The sequence below is a fragment of the Artemia sp. Qi Xiang Cuo genome, chromosome 3, assembly GCF_049724085.1.
Source record: "Artemia sp. Qi Xiang Cuo chromosome 3, ASM4972408v1, whole genome shotgun sequence".
Taxonomy (NCBI): Eukaryota; Metazoa; Arthropoda; class Branchiopoda; order Anostraca; family Artemiidae; genus Artemia; species Artemia sp. Qi Xiang Cuo.
The window spans coordinates 61,745,976-61,765,605 of NC_142796.1; the positions used below are offsets into that span (position 1 = coordinate 61,745,976).

Here is a 19,630-nt window from a genome sequence, read left to right on the forward strand (position 1 = left end):
ATCCACAAACGATGGTCCCATGATATAGAATAGTTTTTACCATGTCTTATGGATTTATCACGATCTGGTATGTTCTTAGGTATCTACTGTGCGAAGAACCTAGCATTATTAACAGAACAATTCTTTTTTTTTTTCTTTATCACAAAAAATTTTCACTCACCTACACAATTTATAAATTTAATTTAAGAAATTATGAAAAAGTTCTCAGTAAGCAACAATTTATTTATTGAAGTCTACTCTTTGATACACAATATGGAAATTTCAGTCAAGAAATTATAAAAAAATCTGCAAGTAAATAACAAGCTCCGTATTGATTTCACCTCTTGAATATACAGTACAGATACTTCATTCAAGAAACGTGATTAAACACGTTTTGAAACTTCATGCTATTTGCTTGCCTTTCCTTGGTACCTGTTAAAACGAGTGGGGATTCGCCACTGATTCCTACGCACTACAAAAAAGTGAGCAGTACGAAAATTCCTTGTTCTCAACCAGACTGGTTTTTTAGAAAAAACCTCTTTTTTAGCGACTAATCAGGAACAACAGGGGTTGCTCAATATACAATAACTTGATTGGTGAGCATACATAGTGAGAGAGACATGCAAAGTCGACATAGCTTTATTTCATTTTTTTAAGGTTAATTTAGACGAGGTTACGTGCGCGCACGTATATGCGCCGTCGCGGTGTGTAACCAATCACCAATCAAGTTATTGTATATTGAGCAACCTCCGCTGTCTCTGATTGGTCCCTAAAAAATGGGTTTTGTCTAAAAAACCAGTCTGGTTGAAAACGTTGAGTTTTCGTACTGCTCACTTTTTTGCAATGTGTAGGAGCAAGTGGGGAACCCCCGCTCGTTTGGAAAAGTTCCAAGGAGAGGCAAGCATATAGCATTTAGTTTCAAAACGTGTTTAATCATGTTTCTAGAATGAAGTATCTGTACTGTATATTCAAGAGGTGAAATCAATAAAGAGCTTGTTACTTACTTACAAATATTTTCATAATTTCTTGAATGAAATTTCCGTATTATGTATCCAAGAGTTGACTTCAAGAAAGAAATTGTTACTTACTGAGAATTTTTTCATAATTTCTTGAATTAAATTTCTACATCGTTTAGCTAAGTGAAAATTGTTTGTGATAAAGAGAAAAAAAAGAATTGTTCTGTTATTGAAATTTCCAGACTTCAATTACATGCAATAGATACCAAGAGTTCAATGACTCCTCCCCGCAATGACTTCCAAGGGTTTTATGACTCCTCCCCACAATGAATTCAGATGGTTTTAGGACTCATCCCCCTAGCCATAACTCCATTCAACCTTGAGCGAAGGTAAAAAAAAGTTTGATGAAGTATTTTTATACTTAACAACTACATTAATAGCTTCCAAGATGATAGGATTGTATGACACAGAATTTATCAATTTGAAAAAATCATCTTGTGGTGTTATATCTGAACGTGCATTTTTATTATTGTCTATGGAACTCGAAGAAATTGACTGTTATCATTGGATAGTGAACTATAACATGTTTGAGTATGATAAGAGCTTGTGGAGTACTACATTACGTCACATAAACAGACGGGGATTCTACGATAGAGTGATTAAACCACTTAATAATGCTGGTCAGGAACTGAGAAATGTTCAGGAGGAAGTCAGTGAAATTTGCAGCTTTTTGGGGGTTGAAGCACTCTACGTAAAGGGCAATGTACCTACAGATAAAGTTTTAATTCAAAAGTGTGATCCTAGGATTCCACTTTTCAGTCTAGAAGAGTTCAAGTGTCCTAAATTTAAAGGGAGTTATCACCGTCCTGCAGACGAGGTTAGGTTCTTCGCACAGTGGATATCTAAGAACATACCTGATCGTGATAAATCCATAAGATATGGTAAAAACTATTCTATATCATGGGACCATCGTTTGTGGATCTTTAAGAGTGAATTCTAAGTACTGTTTTTATGTAAACATTTGTTGTTATGTTTTTTTTTCTCAAAAATTATATTAACACATTTAAGCAACATATATCTTTAAGATTACCCCGTCTTTGTTCTTTATAATAGTTCTATTCTTTTCATTAAATTGTGAAGAAATTTTAAGTAACAATCGCTTTCTTAAATTCGCTTCCTAGACACAATACAGATATTTAATTCTAGAAATCATGATAAAATCGCAAGTAAGTAATAAAATCTTTATTGTTTTGATATTTAATTCGAGAAATCCCATGAGTTGAATCCAAGAAAGAGTTTGCTAGTTACGTTACTTTGATTTTGTCAATGTTATCCCAAGTATCTGTCAATAGATGTTGATAGAGAATTTATTCATTCTTATACTTAAATTTTCTCTATGTTAACCTATCTATCCGATATATGATGTATGTAAATTCCTTTTCTTACATCTCCGATGTTTTAATAGACATTCTAAACGTTCGATATGTTAGCTTACTCTAAAAATAATGAATGCATAACAATGTAAGGCATAATATATTTTTAATGAAATAATGTCATGTAGAATATTAATACAAAAAATATATATTATTATACATTATTAATATCAATGAACAACTTTGGACATTTTGAATCTGTTCCATAAAATGGTTCACCATGTTCTCTCTTCATACTCTATAGCTATTATCTGCTCTTACTTCGTAATCAGTAGAATAATCATTATTCCATTTTGACTCATACACAATTTTTATAGGTGCGTCATCGACAGGGTCAATATGCTTTTCGTCTTTGGTATTATTTGATTCATTGACTGTTTGATCAATGGCAGTAACGTTTGCTGGTACTTTATTTTTCATCGATTCATCTTTATATTCCTTAGTGATATTTTCCGCCAATGCCCTTTTTATTTATCTAGCAATTTCACTGTTTATTATCACACTATTTTTACGCAGGTAACAGTTCCGGCATGTAGACAGGATATGGTTTATGATATTAGTAGAAGAGTAGGCCTTTCTTTTCGTCTTTGCTTTCATTTGAATGCTAATTCCCGAAAGCTGACGATATGGCTTAACACTGGGTAACATGTTACCACAAGCACTAGCAAGAAGATACCCCTCTTTATCAACTACTTTTTTTATGTTGGCATTCTCTTTGAGTGCAATCATCTCCGGAGATCTCAATCTAGGATATCCACCATCATTAGAGTTGAATTTTTTTGGTACTTCAAAGAAATTCAATTCCTTACTGTCATGACAATACATGTATACGTTTCCGATAGAGCTACCACTTGTACTTGCTTCATAGTTTAAAAACTTCTCCTTGTCAGCATTCAATGCTACAATAACACTATCATGTGAACACACTTTCTTAAAATGCTTCATCTTCACTTTTTTAGAGATATTCCTTACGTGTTTATCGTTCCACTGTGTAAAAAATACTGATTTAATACATGCAATAAACTAGGTAGTGTCGATAACTGGCTATAGAGCAACAACGAGAAAGCCACATTGTGTCTCTGGGCAAGCATAGAATACAATTGTTAGAGCCATAAAAATATCTGTCGAAGAGGTATCATTAGCAATAACCTACTTATAATGAAGCATATCAAGTCACCCGTTTACCGAGTACTAAATAACTACTGTTTTTACTCCCCCTAGCATTATATTGGCTTACACCGAAAATAATTGAACGGAAAAAATATAAGAATCTCAAATAATAAATCCCAGGAACCTATCACCCATGAAAATCTAAAAAACTATGTCTGCAAACCCAAACAGCTAATTAAATATTCTAATTCATTATTTCAGGCACGTAAAACCACAAAATACGGAAGTTAACTTCTCAAATAATAAACCCCAGGAGTTAAACACACACGAAAACCTAGAAAACATATGTCTGAAAATCCCAAAACAGACAGTTAACTATTATAATTCATGATTTCAGGCATTTCAAATACGAAATACTAAAGTTAAATTCTCAAATAATAAATCCTTGGAATCAAACATCCACGAAAATCTATAAAACCTAGGTCTGAAAACCCTAAACAGCTAATTAAATATTCTAATTCATGATATCAGGCCCGTAAAACCACACAATACTAAAGTTAACTTCTCAAATAATAAACCCCATGAGTCAAACACACGAAAACCTAAAAAACCTAGGTCTAAAAATCCCCAAACAGCCAATTAAATACTCTAATTCATGACTTCAGGCACGTCAAATACGAAATACTAAAGCTAACTTCTCAAATAATAAATCCCAGGAACCTAACGCCCACGAAAATCTAAAAAAACTAGGTCTGAAAACCCAAACAGCTAATTAACTATTCTAATTCATGATTTCAGGCACGTAAAACCACAAAATACTAAAGTTAACTTCTCAAATATTAAACCCCAGGAGTCAAACACACACGAAAATCTAAAAAACCTAGGTCTGAAAATTCCCAAACAGCTAATTAAACATTCTAATTCACGATTTCAGGCAAGTCAATCCATGAAATACTAAAGTTAACTTCTCAAATAATGAATCCCAGGAACCTAACACCCAGGAAAATCTAAAAAACTAGGTCTGAAAACCCAAACAGCTAATTAACTATTCTATTTCATGATTTCAGGCACGTCAAATCACGAAATCTAAGAAACCTAGATCTGAAAACCCTAAACAGGTAATTAACTATTCTAATTCATGATTTTAGGCACGTAAAACCACAAAATACTAAAGTTAACTTCTCAAATAATAAACCCCAGGAGTCAAACAACCACGAAAATCTAAAAAACCTAGGTCTGAAAACCCCTAAACAGCTAATTAAATATTCTAATTCATGATTTCAGGCGCGTAAAACCACAAAATACTAAAGCTAACTTCTCAAATAATAAACCCCAGGAGTCAAACACACACGAAAACCTAAAAAACCTAGGTCAGAAAATCCCCAAACAGCCAATTAAATGTTCTATTTAATTATTTCAGACTCGTAAAATACGAAATACTAAAGTTAACGTCTCAAATAATAAATTCAATGGATTTAACCCCCATGAAAATATAAAAAAAAACTAGTTCTGAAAACACAAACAGCTAATTAACTATTCTAAGTCATGATTTCAGGCACGTAAAACCACAAAATAATCACCTTAATTCTCTGTATTTAGAGATAATATCCATTGTCACAGCCAGGTACTAATCCTAGCGCGGGGAGGGGGAAGGGTTTTACGAGCTTCCACTACGAGCATAAATTCTAGTATACTTGACTTATTGTATCGGAATACTATCACCTTAATTCTCTGTATTTAGAGGTAATATCCATTGTCACACCTAGGCAATAATCCTAGCGCGGGGAGTGGGAATGGATTTAAGAGCTTCCAGTATGATCATAAATTCTCGTATACTTGACTTATTGTATCAGAATACTAACACATTAATTCTCTGTATTTAGAGGTAATATCCATTGTCACAGCTAGGCAATAATCCTAGCGCGGGGAGGGGGAAGGGTTTTAAGAGCTTCCACTAGGATCATAAATTCTATTATACTTGACTTATTGTATCGGAATACTATCACCTTAATTCTCTGTATTTAGAGTTAATATCCATTGTCACAGCCAGGCAATAATCCTAGCGCGGGGAGGGGGAAGGGTTTTACGAGTTTCCACTAGGAGCATCAATTCTATTATAGTTGAATTATTGTATCGGAATACTATCAACTTAATTCTCTTTATTTAGAGGTAATATCCATTGTCACAGCTAGGCAATAACCCTAGCTCGAGGAGGGGGAAGGGTTTCACGAGTTTCCACTAGAAGCATCAATTATATTATACTTGAATTATTGTATTGGAATACTATCACCTTAATTCTTTTTATTTAGAGGTAATATCCATTGTCACAGCCAGACAATAATCCTAGCGCGGGGAGGGGGAAGGGTTTTACGAGTTTCCACTAGGAGCATAAATTCTATTATACTTGACTTATTGTATCGGATTACTATCACCTTAATTCTCTGTATTTGGAGGTAATATCCATCGTCACAGCCAGGCAATAATCCTCGCACGGGGAGGGGGAAGGGTTTTACGAGTTTCCACCAGGAGCTTCAATTCCATTATGCTTGAATTATTGTATCGGAATACTATCACCTTAATTCTCTGTATTTAGAGTTAATATCCATTGTCACAACCAGGCAATAACCCTAGCTCGTGGAGGGGGAAAGGTTTCATGAGTTTCCACTAGATTCATCAATTCTATTATACTTGACTTATTGTATCGGAATACTATCACCTTAATTCTCTGTATTTAGAAGTAATATCCATTGACACAGCCAGGCAATAACCCTAGCACGAGGAGGGGGAAGGGTTTTACGAGCTTCCACTAGGAGCATAAATTCTATTATGCTTGAATTATTGTATTCAATAATACAATAATCCCCCCCCCTGCCCTCGGAAATGTGGGAACGAAGGGCCTCTGAGCCTTCCCTTTGATGCAGATGTTTTCCCTCCAAAATTGATCCCTCCCCTCCCTGCCCTCAGAAATGGGGGAGCGAAGGGAACGTTAGATCCTATTTTAAATTGACAATACTTATCAAACATCACTTGTGTATTATACAGATCACATATCTCATTACCCCTTTTTAAATGTTAATCAAATAATTCTGATTATAGTGTCCAATTTTTTGTCTGCTTTTCAAAATGTTCGTATTTGGAACTCTTTCAGTTAACACTAAGAAGTAAATTGGGTAATCCTCTCGCAATAACAAAAGGCTTAGCAGTGATTACATCTCATTGTCGGGCGACAATTCAATCAGATCAGAGTTGTGCAAATGGAATACCTTTTTGCAAATTGAGTTAGCTTCTATTTCATAGGCAAAATATTTGAATTCCTATTATTCAAATCACCTATCAAGTTATCAAAAAATATTTGAATATATTAAGTTATAGGCAATTCTGGTTTAGAAAAACTAGAATAGTGACATAATTTCACTTTATCGACCCTCAAACTAGAGTTGACCCAGAAACTTGTTACTCACTCTCTTTGAAAAGTCTTTTTATCACACCGGTTTTTTTTTAAATTATATTATTACCATCAAACTCTCAAAACATGCTTGACTACATTATACTTTGACAAGTTTATAAAACCTCAACCTTTGCTTCATAGCACCCATTATAGTGTGCCAACTTTTAAAGTATTAACACGTGAGATTCTCGCGAAATTCAATGTATTTTTTCTTGTATTTTTGTGGCGTTGAATGTACGCTTGAAATCTATTACACTTTTGAGCAAATTCTTGTAGGGTTCTTGTGTAATTCCAATGTACCGTTCATATTGTATACACTTTTGACCATGGGTTGTTCTTGCGCAATTCAATGTATTTTTTCATGTATTTTTGAAACTGTACTGGATATTCTTGTGCAATTGAAACTGTAGTGTATATTCTTGTGCTCGTGAAACCGGTACTGTATATTCTTGTGCTCGTGAAACCGGCACTGTATATTCTTGTGCTCGTGAAATCAGCACCTCTCTTACTACTGATGCCTAAGTGGACTCTTCAATAACGCCCATGAAGCCTTCTGACCCATCCAACTCGCTATTTGCACCTGATCACTCCACCTCCCTGAACTGTAAACTTACATCCCAAATAAATAAAATCCTTGACTTCTTTCATCTCTATAGTGACCATACTTTGTTCTTGATCTGTATTGAAACCAGTTTTATGTGTCCACTTGGAGATAATCAGCTAAGCCTGAGTGAGATAATGGTATATATTTCAATATATTTTAATTAAATATTTAATCTATAGAGACAATTAGGTTAAGTATTCAATATAATGCATTCTAGGCAGCCTACTTTCCATAATTCTCTGTTGTAGTTTCCATAATTTTGTTACTAAAGTATTATATTTTCATCATATTTTGGTATATTTCACTATGACTAACTTTACTTCTTTAGTGGGGTTGCTATAACATGTAGCCTAATTACCATAATTTCTATCATCATTTTGGAAATTTGCTTTCATTTTATTGTTTTGACTTTATTGTCTTAACAGCCAGGCAATAACCCTAGCACGAGGAGGGGGAAGGGTTTTACGAGCTTCCACTAGGAGTATAAATTCTATTATGTTTGAATTATTGTATTCAATAATACAATAATCCCCTGCCCTCGGAAATGTGAGAACGAAGGGCCTCTGAGCCTTCCCCTTGATGCAGATGTTTTCCCTCCATAATTGACCCCTCCCCTCCCTGCCCTCAGAAATGGGGGAACGAAGGGAACGTTAGATCCTATTTTAAATTGACAATACTTATCAAACATCACTTGTGTATTATACAGATCACATATCTCATTACCCCTTTTTAAATGTTAATCAAATAATTCTGATTATAGTGTCCAATTTTTTGTCTGCTTTTCAAAATGTTCGTATTTGGAACTCTGTCAGTTAACACTATGAAGTAAATTGGGTAATCCTCTCGCAATAACAAAAGGTTTAGCAGTGATTACATCTCATTGTCGGTCGACAATTCAGTCAGATCAGAGTTGTGCAAATGGAATACCTTTTCGCAAATTGAGTTAGCTTCTATTTCATAGGCAAAATATTTGAATTCCTTTTATTCAAATCACCTATCAAGTTATCAAAAAATATTTGAATATATTAAGTTATAGGCAATTCTGGTTTAGAAAAACTAGAATAGTGACATAATTTCACTTTATCGACCCTCCAACTAGAGTTGACCCAGAAACTTGTTACTCACTCTCTTTGAAAAGTCTTTTTATCACACCGGTTTTTTTTTTAAATTATATTATTACGATCAAACTCTCAAAACATGTTTGACTACATTATACGTTGCCAAGTTTAAAAAACCTCAACCTTAGTTTCATAGCACCCATTATAGTGTGCCAACTTTTAAAGTATTCACACGTGAGTTTCTCACGTAATTCAATGTATTTTTTCATGTATTTTTGTAGGGGTGAATGTACGCTTGAAATCTATTACACTTTTGAGCAAATTCTTGTAGGGTTCTTGTGCAATTCCAATGTACCGTTCATATTGTATACACTTTTGACCATGGGTTCTTCTTGCGCAATTCAATGTATTTTTTCATGTATTTTTGAAACTGTGCTGTATATTCTTGTGCAATTGAAACTGTAGTGTATATTCTTGTGCTCGTGAAACCGGCACTGTATATTCTTGTGCTCGTGAAACCGGCACTGTATATTCTTGTGCTCGTGAAATCAGCACCTCTCTTACTACTGATGCCTAAGTGGACTCTTCAATAACGCCCATGAAGCCTTCTGACCCATCCAACTCGCTATAAAATCCTATAAAATAAAATCCTTGACTTCTTTCATCTCTATAGTGACCATACTTTGTTCTTGATCTGTATTGAAACCAGTTTTATGTGTCCACTTGGAGATAATCAGCTAAGCCTGAGTGAGATAATGATATATATTTCAATATATTTTAATTAAATATTTAATCTATAGAGACAATTAGGTTAAGTATTCAATATGATGTATTCTATGCAGCCTACTTTCCTTAATTCTCTGTTGTAGTTTCCATAATTTTGTTACTAAAGTATTATATTTTCATCATATTTTGGTATATTTCACTATGACTAACTTTACTTCTTTAGTGGGGTTGCTATAACATGTAGCCTAATTACCATAATTTCTATCATCATTTTGGAAATTTGCTTTCATTTTGTTGTTTTGACTTTATTGTCTTAACATATGCTCCTGGCCTTCCCCAGGCCACTCAGTGTGCCCCCGGGTGGCGAAAGGGGAAAGTCCTACAGATATGTAGGGTACCTCCATAGGAGGCACGGACAAAGGGGGGTACCTTGTCCCTGGGGGTCCATAAGAGAAACTGGACAACGGCCTCTGCAAAGGGCTGCCTTGACCCTTTTGGGGTACCTACAAGACTGGGGACCTTGCGGTCAACTTTATTCTCTCTTGAGGAGTGGCGACCCTCGAGGAAATTATAGCCTAGTAAGCGACACAGCATTCGCACGGGATTCTGGCTAATGGACAATTCCTCTGGGCTTGGTTTGTTTTGACGTGCGTTTTCGGGCTGAAAAACCTCTTCCTAGCTAATTTATGTATCATGGGCGGCCTCCCCATAGCAGCATAATATTTGTAGGCATGAATATATAATGAGTCCGAGGTAATAGGCTTGAGATTGTCTGTGTAGGATTTTGACTCTTGTTGATAGAAGAGCATCGCCAAGTGCTGAAAGCCATGTTGTTACCAAGATGGGCCCAGGATTGCACAAAGCCTCCATTCATGGAGGTCCCAGGGGCTTCTTGCTGTCCAGTTCTAAGCCGGCTTAAGCATTTCGGTGTAGAGTTGAGAAGATATGTGATTCCCGTCCTGCACTGGTATCTGGGATCATTGCTTTTCCTGAGGCCAACATAATTTAAATGGTTTAAAGAACCTGAAAATTGGATGTACCTTGGATTTGAAGGAAGATTTGTTTTGTGAGGGAGAATTAGCGATGAACTAAAAGGATAAAAAAATAATAAGGCTCCAGGTGCTGATAAGGTGGTAAATGAGTTTCTAAATATGGAGGCTCTGATGTTAGGAATAAGTTATTGATGATTATGAATATGATTTTTGAAAAAGGGGAAGCACCTAACGATATTAGGAAAACCTTAATTAAGCCACTTTATGAGAAAGGTGATAAAAGTGAGTGTGGTAATTATCGAGGCATTAGTCTGGTCTCTGTATGTAGCAAATTACTTAGTAATATGATACTTTTTAGACTGAGAGATGCCTTAGACAAAGTTTTAAGAGAATAACAGTGCGGTTATAGAAAAGGTAGAAGATGTGTCGACCCAAATTTTCACTCTTAGTTTAATAATTGAGAAGTGTCTGAGTTGTCAAACACCTTTGGTCCTCAGTTTTATAGATTATGAGCAAGCGTTCGATTCTGTTGATAGGGTAGCTTTAGTAAAGGTTTAATCCTTGTATGGTATACCAGACAAATACATTAAAGTGATTAGTGCTATGTATGAGAATAACACTGCTTTGGTTAAGGTAGGAAATGAGGTTAGCAGCTGGTTTTGTAGTAAATCAGGAGTTAAGCAGGGTTGTGTTCTATCCCCCTTTGTATGGATTATTTTGATGGACTTTGTTTTAAGGAGCACAGGAAAGGCAATGGGAGACCACGGAATCAAATGGGGAGGAAAAAGTCTCCTGGGCTTAGACTATGCTGATGATTTAAGCATCCTAGATGAAACTGTTAGCAAAATGAATAAACTTTTAGAGGTTTTGCGAGTTCAGGGTGCTAGAATAGGGTTGAAAATTAATGTTAAGAAGACTAAGGCTAGGAATAAGTGAAGATGTAAAGGTGACGTTGGGTAATGAAAAGATTGATCAGGTGGGCATCTTCAGTTACCTTGGTAGTATTATTAGTAAAGATGGTGGGAACAGTGAAGATGTCAAAAGCACAAGAGCCAAGCCTCAGGGTGTTTTTTTTTTACAGTTAAAAAAAGTTTGGAAGTATAGAAAGATAAGTCTATAAACAATGATTAGAATATTGGAAGCTATAGTGTTGACAGTGGTCAAATACGGCTCTGAAGCATGGGCGCTCCGAAAAGCGGATGAAGATTTCCTAAATGTTTTCCAGAGAAATTGCTTACGGATTGTTCTGGGTACCCGGCTAACTGACCGTATATCAAACAATAGGCTGCACGAAAAATGTGGTTCAATACCGCTCTCTAGGGCTGTAATGAAAGAAAGGTTGAGGGGGCTAGGGCACGTTGTGTGCATGAAGGATGACAGATTACCGAAGATTGTTCTTTTCGGTCAACCGTCTAGGGCCAAATGGAAAGCAGGTCGTCTTCGTTTGGGGTGGGAGGACGTCATAAAGAAAGATCTAAAGAAAATAGGAACTTCGGGGGAGGGTGTAAAAAGGGAGGCTTTGAATAGATTGGGAAGGAGGAGAAGCATGCGTAGCTGTGTTGGCCTCAGGCGGCTTGGTGCTGTGGTGAGTTGCTAGTAGTAGTAGTTTCAATATGACCTTCTTGTTTATGTGTTTCATTAGATTTTTTTTTATCATTATTTATGCAAACATGTTTTGCTTTTCTTTTTTTCTCAATTTTCTTTGATTTTTTTTTTTTTTTTTTTTTTTAGCAAGGTTGGGCGACAAGCTTGCTGCTTGTCCCTTAAAAAAAGAAGACCCAGCAACTGAATCGAAAATTCGGCGCCCTATGCGGCAGCAATGGCTCCTGAGGATCTTTATGCTTTGTATCATAATCTTATCCATTTTATGTAAGAATCCTCCAATTCAAACCCCTAAAATGCAAGTTTTATAATATTTACATAAAAAGAAACTCTTATTTTGAAAATACTATCCTTGTTAAAAAATTTTCGAGGTTGTAAAACCAGACATGATGGTCAATGTTTTGCTGACCTGAAAGCTAGAAAACCAACAGCATGGTTTTAAAATCTACAAAATGAAAAATCAGGATTGAAGCATTGATTGCATGTCTACCATATTTATAAAATTTAGCCATTCTTGTAGGATGAACATAGTAGGAAAACGATAGCTACATATAGTGTTGTTTCAGGGTACATTTTTGATTTCATTTTGGTGTTTATGGGATCAAAGGAAAGGATGAAGAATCCCCATCTGAGGGCAAAACTGGCTGAACTTTGTGAAAACATACTGCCTCAAGATGAAGATAGAAGTTCTGTTCGTTTCTATAGAGAAAAACTCTTTAAACAATACAAAAGACGGAAGCTGGTGAGTTTTTTTCTATGTTTATGAAAGTGTCTGAGTTTAGATTAGAATCTTTGAAGAATTTCATCAACAAATCATTTCTTAATAAGTTACGTTTGGCTAAGTTGAATAATAAGTGTACGAAGTGTCCAAGGAAAGCTATGGTCATAATCACGAGAAAATGCTTTTTAAACCGCTGCGTTTTCAGCACGGGTTCTTTCAGACTGAGGCTTATTATAGCCTATACGTTGGTTTTTGAATTAAAATCAAGTTGCCATCAAGCCATGGCTAATTGAAGAAAAAGCCAAGACAGATAGTCTGAGTTAGAGGCAAACCTGGCTTAAGCCTTTATAACTTCCATTGTTTATTGACAATTTTTCTTGTAAGAAACCTGTTTAGTAGTTTCGTTTCATTCTCTGAAGTCACAACATCCAATGCATTGACAATTATTTCATATAATCATAGCTAGCATTAAGCTTGTCGGATAACAGGCAAGCAAAGAAAAATAAATATAATACATATTTTATTATGATGATTAGAAAAAATCGCCCCCCCCCCCCAAAAAAAAATATAAGTCGTCTTTCTCCCCCTCCCCAGGCCTTCATTAGGCTTTTTCTAAAACAAGAACTTGTTTATTTCAGTTATTTTTATAGCCTACAGAAGTAATCTTGCCTCGTGATTTTCATATACTCTTTGATCCTAGTTTTCATGAAGACTTAATAGAAGTTATCTCAGAGAAAAATAAAATATGTTAAAGACGAATTACAGTCAGAGCCGCGCCAGGGGGGGGGGGGTGACCAGTGCAGTTGCCCCGTGTGCTTTGGCTTGGGGGCGGGCGTCGTGGCTGGAGAATTAGCCACTTTGATAAAATCTTCACTTTGATTCGGCTTTTTTGCTTATATATGAGCTGAGGGGGGGGGGGTGCTGTAGTTAATTTTTCTCCAGGTGCTACTAAACCCTGGGAAGGTTCTGCTTACAGTAAATCGAAATAGGTACATACATTCCCATGGTTTAGACGGAGAGATGTCGAAAGATCCTTAATCCTGCATTCATGTCGATATTTGATGTTGTATTCTTTGCTTCTTATTAAATAAAAAACAAGTTTTTTTTTCAACTGAAAGTAAGGAGTAACATTAAAACTTAAAACGCACAGAAATTATTACGTATATGAGGGAGTTTGCCCCCTCGTCAATACATCGGTTTTTACGCTAAAGTTCGAATTTTGTTTTAATTCTTTAAGAATGACCCCTGAATCCCAAAAGCCGTTTAATTAGAATAAATAGCTCTTTTGAAAGTACTAAACAAAACTCTAGTGTATAGAACGAGGTACTGGTGAGGTGGCGAACCCCCTCATATGCGTAATAATTTCTGCGCGTTTTAAGTTTTAACGTTGCTCCTTACTTTCAGTTGAAAAAACTTGTTATTTTATTTAATTTACGATCGTTTTTTAAATAATGCTGGGTAATCCGACGTTTCCTTCATGGAAACTTCCCATCCCCCATGACAAATTCCTCCATGGAAATATCCTCCCACGTAACCCCCGACCCCCCCCCCTCACCAGAAAAAAATCCCCTTCAAAACGTCTATATACTTCCCAATAACCAATACTTTATTTAAACTATGGCTAAAGTTCATAACTTGCAGCCTTTCCCCCGGGAACTTTGGGGGATTAAGTAATCCTTAAGGACATTGTTATTAGATTTTTCGACTATGCTGAACAAAATGGCAGTCTCAAAATTATGATCAGGTGACTTTGGAAAAAAATGGGCGTAGGAGGGTGCTTAGTTGCCCTCCAATTTTTTGGTCACTTAAAAAGGGCACTAGAAATTTAATATTTCCGTTCGAATGAGCCCTCTCGCGATACTCTAGGACCGCTGGGTTGATACGATCACCCCTGGAAAAAAAACAACAAATAAACACGCATCCGTGATCTTTCTTCTGGCAAAAAAATACAAAATTCCACATTTTTGCAGATAGAAGCTTGAAACCTCAACAGTATGGTTCTCTGATGCGCCGAATCTGATGGTGTGATTTTCATTAAGATTATATGACTTTTAGGGGGTGTTTCACCTTTTTTCGAAAATATGGGAAAAAAATTTCAGGCTCGTATCTTTTGATGAGCAAGACTAAACTTGATGAAACTTATATATTTGAAATCAGTATAAAAATCGAATTCTTTTGATGTATTTATTGGTATCAAAATTTCGATTTTTGGAGTTCCGGTTACTATAGAGCCATGTCGCTCCTTACTTACAGTTTGTTACCACGAACTGTTTAATATGTCTCAATTTAACCCTTTTTTGTCCTTTGTAAAAGCTGTGATTTGTATAGTTTCAATGGTTTCATTTCATACAGCTTGTGCTTCTGATGTTGTACTTATTCTGACGTTGATTTGTACTTAGGAGACGTAGAAAAATATAATTAAAAGGCATATTTTACTGAGCTTAGATCTAATTTAGATGAACATCAAGATAACACATCTTGTAAAATGCGTCTCCTTATAAAGATAGGAAATTTTTTTCCTTAGTCTGATGTTTTAAAAGTATACCTCCATTTCTTCCTATTTTTCTCTTTCTCTCCCCTCTCTCTCTCTCTCTCTCTCTCTCTCTCTCTCTCTCTCTCTCTCTCTCTCTCTCTCTCTCTCTCTCTCTCTCTCTCTCTCTCTCTCTCTCTCTCTCTCTCTCTCTCTCTCTCTCTCTCTCTCTCTCTCTCTCTCTCTCTCTCTCTCTCTCTCTTTATTTTTTTTAGAATTATCTTAAAAGTGAGCTGATATGTCAATAGAAAGGTTTTTGTTTTTTAGCTTGCTGAAGCATTGTTGAAGTGCTTTGTTAGTATTGAAATGACAGGCGAAGGTGTGGCCTTTGAGCAGAAATTCAACTACAAAAGACCTATGTACGTTGTCATGGAATTTATCTGGTCCCTTGAAGATCATAAGAATGTTTTCAAGTAAGTATTTTTGTAATCCTGTAAATGATTGTCTAGTGATTTTAGCTTCACTTTTATAGTCGTAAATTATAGAGGTTTATTATAGTAGTAAATTCAGTTGTATTATATAGTAGTATTACATGAAAGTATTACAGTAGTACGAGTATTACAGTATTATAGTAGTAAATTATAAAGGCTAAAGTAGTGGTCCTAAATTTGGGTACGTCTCCCACAATGAAGAAAATAGGCAAAAGTTTTTTGAAATGATTAAAGATTCAGAAAGAGATGAAGTTTGTGTAGTAGTTTGTGAGTGTCTAAAAGCGATTACCCTAATAGAAATAGCTCTACTCGCATTTAAATTTTTTCTTTCGTTGATACACGAGTCTGAACTGTCTTGTTTAATGTATTTTACAAAAAGGATCGATAGATAAAACGCGGTGTTTATTCAGACAAAGAAGGGAAAGGAGCTTTCGTTTTAGGATATTTGTGAAATTACTTCTTTATGGCTAGAAATAGGGAAGGTCAGAAATTGTTAAAATTATAACTGATTAAGTTAGAAATCATTTGAACAATTTTTCAATACTTTACCAGTCTCATGGGGAAGATCTTTGTTTATCATTTTGGTCAGCCAGAGACAACAGTGAACTAAGGAAAAAATAACTAAGATAAATTTCCCGCTGTCGACATGCTGACTTTGTCTTGTGGTGGAACAGCGGATTGATATTTGCCAGGTGGTACGTAGCTCAGGGTGTGAATTTCAACTGCTCTAGGGCCGACAAAAGGACTTTGTAGTCGAGAAGTGTCGTCAATCCGTGAGTGAAAATGAATAAAATACTGCCTGTTCACCAGCACTCTTATTGGGGCACATTTATCACCTCAGCAGCGCTATATTTTCTTTAATAGCTTTTCTTATCAAAACTGTGAAGTTTTAGCTGTTTTCGGAGGTACGGATGTATAATTCGTTTGTGGAATTTATTTTGAGGCAATTATCATTCATTAATAAATCGGTTGTAAAAAGTCAGTTTTTAAATAAATCATAAGTAATCAATTGAGAGTCAAGGAATTGCTGCCGTCTTTTACCTGGCGCTTTGTTGCCTTCCCTTGACGGTTGTTGTAAGTGATGTTTGTTAATACGAAGTTTGCAAATAAATTAATTCAGTTCAGTTCAGTTTCATAAACTAGATGGCAAAATTTCTTCTAGGATTTTTTAAATCTCCAGTGTGTGCAATTTGCAATTGTATATGCGTCTTCAATTCTAGTACAAATTGACTAAGTCACAAAAACGTCAGTAGCTCGTAAAGTTAATTACTGGTTAGTAGCTCGTATAATACCTTAACGAAAAGAAAAGTATTTGAAAGTTCATGCCTTTCGTTATGTAATTTAGAAGTGGCTGTATATTGGCTCAGCTTTGGTACAAATCAAATTTTACCTCGTGAGAAGGAATATATGCTAGGGGGATAGGGCTCACTAGGTAACTGGGTGCCTGAAGGAGGCTCGTTAATCTGAATAGATTTGGTGATGAACAGCCTAAAAGAGACAGATATTTAGATATTTTTAGATATTTTTTGGGTTTTAGTGCATCAGAAAAAAAACTTAAAAAATCCTTTTCCAGTTGCATAACTTGGTAACCATTTGTTGAGCAGTATATTTTCTTAATTAGGGAACCCTTCCAAGCTTGTCATGTCTGTCGATTGGTCAAACTGAGCAGTAGCAAATTCACTTAGCGTCAGATATTCTGTTACTTGATTCTGAGAATTAGTGCATTTTATTAATTTGTCAGGGATGTAATATCTTTTTGAAGAGTATTAGTATTTTTTATTTTTAAATTATTCAGGGCCTATGATAACATTAATGATAGCAATCATAAGAGGCTTTGACTCTGTGACTCCCATGCCGCCTTCGGTGTTATTAAGTAGGGCGCTGGAAATTTTGTGATATCTTTGAGAATACAAATTTTGTCAGATTTTAAGATTAGTGATTATTTAAAAAAAATTAATGGCTTCGTTTGTAAAGATGGGTGATTTTTTCTTGTTGTCGAAATAATCTTGAAGATTTCAAACTTTTCTTGCATTGGAAGAAAAGAATACATTACGGCAGAACTTACAATGAAGTAAATCCGAGACAGGACTCTAGCTTATATAAAGGGTTTATTATTGGGAAAGGCAGCAAGTTTGATCCTAAGTCTCCAAAAAGGCTTTCGATATCAAGGTGAAACTATCAGGAAATGTTGAAGGAGACTTTGAAAGAAAAACCATACTGTGTGCATGCAGGTTGTCAAAAGAGCGTATCGGCAAAATCTCAGGAATAGCTGAGGTTGCTTAGTTGAAACTTTCAGGTCATGTTAAGGGGTATGTTGAAAATTGATCGAAGGGCACCCCCCCCCTTTCTTTCCTTGTCAACACCGATTGAAATTTCGAGATTGTCATTTTGTTCAAAATAGTGAACAAGTCCAATAACTATGCCAGGGATGATATTACCCCCAATGCTCATGGAACAAGGGTTATACGTTATGCGACTTGTCCACTGTTTACATATAGCATTTATTATCGGGAAAGGGATGAAAGATGTAAAACGGTTAAATAATAATCGAGCCCCCGGCATCTGTGGTATTTCTGCAGAACTCCTCAAGTACGGGGGTGCAGCGATGATTCTGTGGCTCCAGATAATCTTCTCAGCTGTATGGACGACGGAAAGCATACCGAATGACTGGTGTGCTGGCATCATATTGCCGCTCTGGAAACGTAAGGGCAGCCGTCAAATCTGCTCCAACTATCGTGGGATCACGCTTCTCTCCGTTCCTGGTAAACTCTTCGCCATGTCATTCCTAGACAGGTGTTCCATCTTTTTGCGTAGAAAGAGAAGAGTCCAGCAAGCCGGATTCATGCCCGGCAGGTCGACGACGGAGCAAATGTTTACTATGCGCCAGTTGATCGAGAAGACGCAGGAGTTCCACCAAAAAGCGTACATCGCATTCGTGGACTTTAAGGCTGCCTTCGATTCTGTCGATCGCCGTTCACTTTGGCTGATACTAAGAACTACGGGTCTACCCAAGAAATATTGCTCACTCTTTGAAAAACTGTATGAGGATACGGAAAGCTGCGTGCAAGTCAATGGAAGACGCATTCCCACATTCCCGGTGAAGACTGGCGTCCGCCAAGGTTGTGCCGCCGCTCCCGAGCTTTTCAACTGCGTCATAGACCATGTTATGGCCAGCACGATGAATCGCCTTCAATTCGGTCTTCAGTTCGGAGACCGGGTACTCTCTGATGCTGACTTCGCCGACGACCTAGCGCTAGTTGCGAGCACCGTCGATAAGATGACCAAAGCTCCCCAGATCCTCTCAGAAGAAACCTCGAAAGTTGGACTGAAGATCAACTGGCAGAAAACCAAGGTTATGCTCCTTGAGCCCCCCACGTCCCGTTCTACTGTAAAGGAAGTCAACATCAGAAGCAACCGAGTAGATGTGGTTGAAGACTTCACTTACCTGGGATCTATTCTGTCGAATGATGGCTTGATCACAAAAGAGTTTACATCTCGAATTGCCAAGGCTTCAGCACTTGTTGGGAGACTTAGCAGCATCTGGCGAAAGCCAAACATAAGCCGATTTACCAAAATGCGCCGTCAAGGACGTCAGCACCGTCCTGCTGTATGGAGCGGAGACGTGACCAGCTGCCAAATCTATCCTCAGCGCCGTCGATATCGCTCTGACGAAACATCTCCGAAGAATCGAAAGACTTCACTGGACTGACCTCGTTAGCAACCAGACTCTCCTGTCACGTACGGCTCAAACTCCTGTCTCAACGCAGCTCGCCCAGAGTAGTGTTCGGTGGTACGGCCACCTCCTTCGCATGCCACGCGACGCCCCAGCATGGGTCGCATTTGACTTCGATCCCACCCTAAACGGATGGAAACGACCCAGAGGACGCCCACACACTAGGTGGAAAGACAAAGCCGATGAATTCCTCACCCAAGCCCACATCCCGGTGGAAGAAGCTGCGATCCTGGCAAGCGATAGGTCAACCTGGAGGCGCCTAGTCTCATCGTTCTCTACGCGAAACACTCGGCAGGAGCCTTAAGTC

General features: G+C 36.8%; 1 protein-coding gene across 1 annotated transcript in view; it reads left to right on the top strand.

The window, feature by feature from the left end:
- Positions 1 to 19,630, top strand: part of Ube4A (Ubiquitination factor E4A) — a 109,675-nt gene that overhangs the window by 46,005 nt on the left and 44,040 nt on the right. The window contains exons 3-4 of the mRNA XM_089086257.1: positions 12,475 to 12,650; positions 15,427 to 15,572. Coding sequence (XP_088942383.1) covers positions 12,475 to 12,650; positions 15,427 to 15,572 — 322 coding nt within the window. The remainder of the gene's footprint in view (positions 1 to 12,474; positions 12,651 to 15,426; positions 15,573 to 19,630) is intronic.